General features: G+C 38.6%; 1 protein-coding gene across 1 annotated transcript; it reads left to right on the top strand.

The window, feature by feature from the left end:
- Positions 1-2,422: 2,422 nt before the first annotated feature.
- LOC138868537 (uncharacterized) lies at positions 2,423-4,550 on the top strand. Its single transcript, XM_070146092.1, has 3 exons — positions 2,423-3,198; positions 3,930-3,982; positions 4,051-4,550. The coding sequence occupies exons 1-3, from the start codon at positions 2,423-2,425 to the stop codon at positions 4,548-4,550; spliced, it is 1,329 nt and encodes a 442-aa protein (XP_070002193.1).
- The last annotated feature ends 3,682 nt before the right edge of the window (positions 4,551-8,232 follow it).

The raw sequence follows: 8,232 nt of genomic DNA, 5'->3' as shown, positions 1-8,232 counted from the left end.
TAGATGAGGAAAGGAAAAGACAATTTTGGTATGTTGGCTGAGATTAGTAATAAACGAAAAAAGATTATTAGTACACGGATAAAAGAAAAAATGATATTGATGATAAGGATGATAAAATTGTTGCGGATAAAGAAGAAGAAGAAGAAGAAGAAGAAGAAGAAGAAGAAGAAGAAGAAGAAGAAGAAGAAGAAGAAGACGAAGAGGAGGAGGAGGAGGAGGAGGAGGAGGAGGAAAATGATGTTGATAGTGAGAAAAAAGAAACTTCTAAAGATAGAGAATAAAGGTAAAAGTCTTCTGACGGTGAGGAAAGTGAAGAAGATGACGATGAAGAGGAGGAGAAGGCTAATGTCAGCAGTGCCGAAGCAACAAATTTTCTCAAGGGTGTTCAAATTTGAAAGAAGTTAAAAAAATTTCGAAAGGGTGTTCAATATATGTTATGTATCTCTAAAATCTGATATATTACCTATAAATGCATTGTAATTTTCTAGCAAATAGTGGTTAATTGACCACCCTTACCAAAGTATAGCTTCGTCACTGAATGTCAGTCCTCTCAAAGTTGAGATGGCCATAAATATCTAAACTTATGAATTCACCACATGGTTTGATAAGTTTGGTAGTTCTTTCCCTTGCAAGATCCCAGTGAGGCTGAGGATACAATTATTTAGGGTATTCATAAATGTGCGAAAATCGATTGACTTTATAATATAGTTTGATAATAATGGTTTCGGCTAATTTTTAAAACTGTCAAAATACTGGGTTGGATTTGGTGAACAAATGGGGCCGATGTGCACAAATAGCCATTAAGAGCACTTGTTTTTACCTTTAAACCCAATATTTTAAATGTCTTTAGTTTTTAGCCACTAGATTAATAAACTTTTACCTGACTGGACAAAAATACCCTTCTGTTATAACTTATACCTATGCTTTTATTAACGATCAGCAATAGCAACAACACGTAACTAACTTCAGCAGCAACAGAGACTGTGATCGTCGAATTTCAAACTATAGAATTGCAGAAGCTTCTCTTCTGATTTGAAACTATAGAATTCAACTTTCTCGTCCAAAAATCGACATAAATTTATAGTAAGTTATACTTTTGTGTGTTTCTATTGATTTTTATTTCGTTACTAGGAATTTGATGCTAGGAATTTGATTTTTTTTTATTTCTGGATTGATAAGGTTAAGGACATCGCGTCCTGTGATAATTCTATAAAAATTGAGCACATAATGTTAAGGATTTGGTATCCTTAACATGACCGTTGTTACTAATATTAAGGACATAGTGTCCTAATTTTACAAATTAAATTGAAAATGTTAAAGACACAATGTCCTTAACTTTTTTGTTGTTCTTCTAAATATTAAGGACATACTGTCATAGTTTTGCAAATTGTTTTGAAAAAGTTAAGGACACTTGGTCCTAAAGTTTGAGTTTCAAGTTGAAAAGTTAAGACACTTGGTCCTGAAGTTTGAGTTTCAAGTTGAAAAGTTAAGGACACTTGATCCTGAAGTTTGAGTTTCAAGTTGAAAAGTTAAGGACACTTGGTCCTGAACTTTGATTTACATGTTCAAAAGTTAAGGACACTTGGTCCTTAACTTAGAGTTACAAGTTAAAAAGTTAAGGACAGTCAATCCTTAACTCAAGTTTTAAGTTCAAAAGTTAAGGACACTTGGTCCTTAACTTTGAATTCCAAGTTCAAAAGTTAAGGACACTTGCTCCTGAACTTTTATTTCCAAGTTCAAAAGTTAAGGACACTTCGTCTTTTACTTATAGTTCCAAGTTCATAACTTAAGGACACTTGGTCCTGAACTTTAGGTTCCAAGTTAATAAGTTAAGGACACTTGGTCCTGAACTTTGAGTTCCAAGTTAAAAAGTTAAGGACACTTGGTCCTGAAGTTAACAACTTTGAATTCCAAGTTCAAAAGTTAAGGACACTTAGTCCTTAACTTGGTCTTGAACTTACAATACCTGTTCTTAATTATACAAGGATTGCTCTATAAACTATGTCCTGAGTTTCCCATTCTCTTGACTTGCAGGATGGAAACAATATGCATTATAGTTGCTTTTAATGGTAGATGGATTGAAGACTATAAGTATCTTGATCATCAAACAAAGCTTGTTCTAGTACCTGAGGCAATTCGGTTTTGAAGATTTCATTAAACATATCTTTAAAGTTATTGAATTGGATAGAGACAAGTTTGAAGTAGTGATATGGTTTGATATCAACCTTGGAACAAGCAAGGGAATGCTTGTATCCAAAGATTTAGATCTTCACACATGTATAGAGTTACTAAAAAGTCATTCACTCTTCAAGGGTTGTTGTTTCATTGTTGATATTTCGGAAAGAGTTTTTGGATCAACAAGCACCTTTGAACATGTTAACAGAGAAACTCAACATGACAATCAAAACAATGCTAACAGATAATGGAAATAGATATGGTTGAAGCTCAACCAATAACTGAAGAGGTGCTTCAAACATTTGATTCTATTCAAGTAGAAGGACAAAGCATTATAGAGATTGACAACAAACAAGCTTTGGGTATTCAAGTCTTAAAGAGTGCACCAGTAATCGAAGAAATTGCTGAAAAAACCTCTACTCAACTAACTAGACGAATGTCAAATTTGAAACTAAAAGAATCCCTAACTACGATATTAAGAGAAAATACTTCGTTGGATGAAATAAAAGTGGGATCAATATTTGACAAAAAGAAGAGTATAATTAACTATTTTTCGAATATAGCAATTAAAGGACATTTTGAATTCAAGGTTATTAGATCAAGCTCAACAAGATATTCGTTGAAATGCAATGATGATAGGTGTGGGTGGTGTGTGCGTGCTTTCAGAATTAAAGATTCAACACTGTTTAAGATAGTAAAGATTGAGAAAAATCATGACTGCTCCGTTAACACTATGAAAGCTGATCAAAGGCATGCAACTTCAAAGTTGATTAGTGGTTACATTACCGACAGTCTTCGAGATCCAAGGTTTGAAGTTACACCAGCTTTTGTCATGGTAGAAATTCAAAAATTGCATGGACTTGATACTGGGTATCACAAGGCATGGCGTGCTATTCAACATGCTTCCGCTTTAATAAGAGGAACTCCTGAAGAGAATTATGAATTATTGTCTCCATACTTGTATATGATGAGAAGTAAAAAATTGGGAACATATACTAACATAAAGATAGACGACAACTACAAGTAAACAATCAAAAAGAATTTATTAGTCTGTTTTATAAACTTTAGGACATGCTGTCTTTAACCAGTTAAAAAGTTAAGGATGTGTTGTCCTTAACTTTCATGTGTGCAGTCAAAAAGTTAAGGACACTTGGTACTTAACTTAGAATTGCAAGTTATAAAATTAAGGACATGGTGACCTTAACTTTTGACCTTGTTAGTCTAAGTTAAGGACTCCATGTCCTTAACTTTTTAGCTTGTAAACCTAAGTTAAGGACTGCATGTCCTTAACTTTATAACTGGTCACTCTAAGTTAAGGACTACATGTCTTTAACTTTTTACCTTGTTAGTCTAACTTCAGAACTATTTGTCCTTAACTTTTGAGCTTGTAACCTGAAGGTTAGGACTGTCTATCCTTAACTTTTGAACTTGTAAATCAAAGTTAAGGACTGTCTGTCCTTAACTTTTGAACTTTGAACTCAAAGTTAAGGACTGCATGTCCTTAACTTTATAACTTATAACTCTACGTTAAGGACTGCATCTCCTTAACTTTATAACTTGTAACTCTAAGTTAAGGACTGCTTGTCCTTAACTTTTGACCTTGTTAGTCTAACTTCAAGGTTACTTGTCCTTAACTTTTGGCCTTGTAACCTAAAGTTTAGGACTACCTGTCCTTAACTTTTGACCTTGTTAGTCTAAGTTAAGGACTGTCTGTCCTTAACTTCTATTAACCTTGTTTTATACTATATTTTCAGGTTTCTTTATATGTTTTATGCATATAGATCATCAATATTTGGTTTGAATCATGGTAGACCAGTAATTTCTGTTGATGTAACTTTTTAAAGTCAAAATTTTGTGGTGTTTTAATAATTTCAGTTTCAAAGGATGCAAATAACCAAATTTTTCCACTAGCCTTTGGAATAGCAGAATCTGAAAATAACAATTCCTATGTGTGGTACTTTAGTAAGCTTCACAATGCAATTGGGAGTCGTGAGAATTTAAGTTTTTTATCAGAAATGCATCAATCTATTGCATATGCCATCACAAAGGTATATCTTGAAAGCCACCATGGGATTTGTATCTATCATTTGAAGCAGAACCTAAAGCAAAGGAAAGTGAAAAGTGAGGTCATAAAACTTTTTCAAAGTGCTGCAAGAGTATACAGGCGCAGAGAATTTGATCTTTACATGTCAGATATAGCAAAAGTAGATAAGAAGACTTATGACTACTTGATGGAAGAACCATCGGAAAGGTGGGCACGTTCTTGTAGTCCACAAGGAAGATATGACATGATCACAACAAACATAGTTGAGTCAATGAATTTTGTCCTATTAGAAGCAAGGGGGCTTGTAACGAACTGGCCGGTCATTTCATGAGTTACCGCTCTGTTTCCCCCATTTCTGCTTCTTATTGCTTTGTCTATCGGTTCTATGTGTGATCGGGTTAGTTGGCTCGAGTTCAGAAAGACTTTGGTAAGGTTTGAGACACTTAGTCTCTTTTGAGGGAGCTTAAATTGGAAAAGTCAAACGGACATTGACTTATGTGTTAAAGGTCTCGGATGTGAGTTCCAATGGTTCAGATAGCTTTTGGAGGTTATTTGAGACTTAGGAGCGTGATCAGAATGTGCTTTGGAGGTCCGGAGTAGATTTAAGCTTGAATTGGCGAAATTGAAATTTTGGCATTTTCCGGTTGATAGGTGAGATTTTGATATAGGGGTCGGAATGGAATTTTGGAAGTTGCAGTAGGTTTTTTGTGTCATTTTGGATGTGTGTGCAAAATTTCAAGTCATTCGGACGTGGTTTGGTAGACGTTTTGATGAAAAGCGTAACTCGGAAGATTTTGGGAACCTTAGGCTTGAATCCGATGTGTTTGGTTGATTCGATGTTGTTTGAGGTGTTTTGAAGATTGGTATAAGTTTGAGTAGTGGTATATGATGTGTTTGTGCCTTTGGTTGAGGTCCCGGGGGCCTCGGGGAGTTTTCGGATGGTTGTCAGAGAGTTTGGAATTTTGGGGAAGCTGCAAATTTTTTCTGCTTCTGTTGTTTCCGCACCTGCGGATTGGGGACCCCAGGTGCGATGTCACAGATGCAGAGAGGAGGCCGCAGAAGCGAAGGTTGGACGTTTGGAGTTTAGCCGCACATGCGGTGAAGAGGGAACACTTCCGGGACTGTAGGTGCAGTTTCTGGGCGCAGATGCGGCCCTGAGGGACTTAAGTGAAAACTGTAGAAGAGGTTCATGGACTGTGAAAGCGGTGCCGCAGGAGCGAGATCTAGAACGCAGGTGCGAAAAGCCTGGTCCAGAAGGTATAAATTGTTTCTTCGTGAATTTTTGGTTATTCCACCATTTATAAGTCGGTTTTGGAGCTTTTTGGGAGATTTTGAAGAGGGAATTCAAGGGAGCTTCATTGAGGGAAGATTGTTGGACCTGAAACTCATTTCTATGGTATTATTTCATGGATTAAAGCTGTAATTATGGAAATTAAGGGTTAAAAATTTGGAAAACTAGGGCTTGGTATTGGATACCTTGACTTGAGGATTTGAGGGGCCATTTGTGGTCAGATTTTGGGACTTTTGATATGTATGAACTCGTGGAGAGATACGAAATCTATTGATGTAAATTTTATCAAATTCCGAGACGTAGGCCCGTGGGCCAGGTTTTGGTTAATTTCAGGATTTATGTTGTAAATTGATCATTTTTGCATGAGCTTCATTCCCTTAGCATATTTGACGTCGTGATTCTAATTTTGGATAGATTCGACGCGTGTGGAGGCCGATTCGAGGGGCAAAGGCGTCACGGGCTAGAGTTTGGACCGGATTGAGGTGAGTAATGATTTTAAATGTTGTCTTGAGGGTATGAAACCCCGAATTACACATCGTTGTGCTATATTGAGGTGATGCACACGCTAGATGACGAGTGTGGGGTCTTGCACCGTTGGGGATTGTGACTTAGTCCGTCCTGAATAACTATTTTACTGCGTATTTGATTGAAAACTATTTGCTATTATCATGTTTTGGGCGGAATACCATATTTGGGCCTCGTGCCAACTATTTGGACCCTTAGGGGATCTTTACTGATATTTCCTCACTATTTTGACTTTATACTTGTACTCAGTCATGCTATATTCTACTGTTTTCACAACTCAGCCATGTTTACTCTGTTTTAATACATTAAATGATATTTTAAATGATAATTTGGGCTGAGCATCATGTTTTACTGTTATCCGAGGGGATTATGAGATTCTGACTGAGTAAGGCCAAGGGTCTGTGTTGTGAGGATACCCTAATTTATGATTATGAGGCTGAGGGCCTAAGTTGTTCACCACGAGGTGGCTGATATAAGGCCGAGAGCCTATTGATTATGCCACAAAATAGCTTGATATTGTGCTTGGGCCGTAAGGGGCCACTCCCGGAATCTGCATACCCCCAATGACGTGGGTACCCGTTGTGATATGAGATATAGCCCTAGGGGCTGGTGTTGTTCCATGTGTTGCCCAAGGGGCTGATTCTGTTGGTATTGTGCCTGATGGGTGGTTCTTTATATGTTTATCTTTTTTAGCTGCCTGTCATTTACTTGTTTAACTGTTAAAAAGGTATTTTAAAGAAGCTTAAACTGAACTAAGGTGGCTTTCTATGTTTTCACTATTTCATTGCTTTTACTGGCTTTATACTGCTTCTTTATAGCATGTTGATGTGCCTTTAAGTGATTTTTTATCGCTCAGTTTTTATTTATTATTATTACGCACTAAGTTGGAGTACTCACTTTACTCCCTGCACCCTGTGTGCAGATTCAGGCGTTTCAGGTCCCGCTAGCAAGTGTTGATTTCTTCCAGCTTAGGCGGTTTCGGAGATTCACTAGGTAGCTACTCGGCGTTCGCAGCTTAGTGCTTCTCCCCTATCTTATTTTCTCTTGTTTTAGTTCTATAATAGACTATGTAGACTCTTCCTGTTTTAATCGGTTGGTAGATGCTCATGACTGGTGACACCCCGATGTCGGGCTATGTCTATTCCACAATTGTACTGTTTCACCTTATTTTGGGATTATTATTATGTTAAAGACTTAATTTGTATTATATTAATTGCTTAAAACGAATTGGGAGTGTGCCGGCTGGCCTTGTTTTCACAAGAGGTACCATCATGGCCGGGTGTGGGTTTAGGGTCGTGACAAGTTGGTATCAGAGCCTAGGTTACATAGGTCTCACGAGTCATGAGCAGGTTTCGTAGAGTCTCGTGGATTGGTACGGAGACGTCTATATTTATCCTCGAGAGGCTGCAGAACATTTAGGAAAGACTTCATATTCTTGAAATTCTTGTCGTGCAAATCTGTTGATCCAAGTACTAAACTTCTATTATTCTGTTCTCTCACAGATGGTGAGGACACGCACTACCGGTCAGGATGGATGACCACCAGTACCACCAGATATGGCCGTTAGAGGCCGAGGACGCGGTCGAGGTCGCGGTAGGGGCAGGGGTGTGGCCTGCAAAATAGCTAGGGCAGCACCTGCAGATCTACCGACTGCCCTAGTTCAGGATCAGGTCCTAGTTGTGGACGCTCCAGCAGCGCCAGCTCAGGCACCAGTTATGCCCATTATGATTTCGGTTCTTCAGGAGGCCTTGGCTCAGATTCTATCAGTATGCACTGGCCTAGCTCAGGCGGTTTCAGTTACTACAGCCGCAGCTACTTCTTAGGCCGGGGGAGGTAACTAGACTCCCGCCGCTTGCACACCTGAGCAGGTCGTGCAGGGACTTCAGACACCGGGGGCACATCTAGTCCAGCCGGTTACAACTGATCAGGACTATGTAGATCCTGCCATGCCAGAGGACGAGCTGCGTAAGTTGGAGAGGTTTGGTAGGTTTCAGCCTCCGACTTTTAGTAGTGTAAAGGGCGAGGATGCCCAGGGTTTCTTGGATAAGTGTTAGAGGATGCTTCGTACAGCGGGTATTCTGGAGACCAGCGGGGTCACTTTCACTACTTTTCAGTTTTCTGGAGCTGCCTTCACTTGGTGGGAGTCTTTTGAGAGGCGTAGGCCTGTTGGTGAAGCACCCCTTACCTGGAAGCAGTT

The sequence above is a fragment of the Nicotiana sylvestris genome, chromosome 5, assembly GCF_000393655.2.
Source record: "Nicotiana sylvestris chromosome 5, ASM39365v2, whole genome shotgun sequence".
Taxonomy (NCBI): domain Eukaryota; kingdom Viridiplantae; phylum Streptophyta; class Magnoliopsida; order Solanales; family Solanaceae; genus Nicotiana; species Nicotiana sylvestris.
The sequence above is the reverse complement of the archived record's forward strand: the minus strand, read 5'-3'. Positions and strand labels throughout refer to the sequence as shown.

Coding starts and splice junctions, on each gene's coding strand:
- LOC138868537 (XM_070146092.1), top strand. CDS start 2,423: ATGGAAATAGATATGGTTGAAGCTCAACCAATAACTGAAGAGGTGCTT. Junction 3,199..3,929: donor AAGATAGACGACAACTACAA/GTAAACAATCAA, acceptor CTATATTTTCAG/GTTTCTTTATATGTTTTATG. Junction 3,983..4,050: donor AATATTTGGTTTGAATCATG/GTAGACCAGTAA, acceptor TAATAATTTCAG/TTTCAAAGGATGCAAATAAC.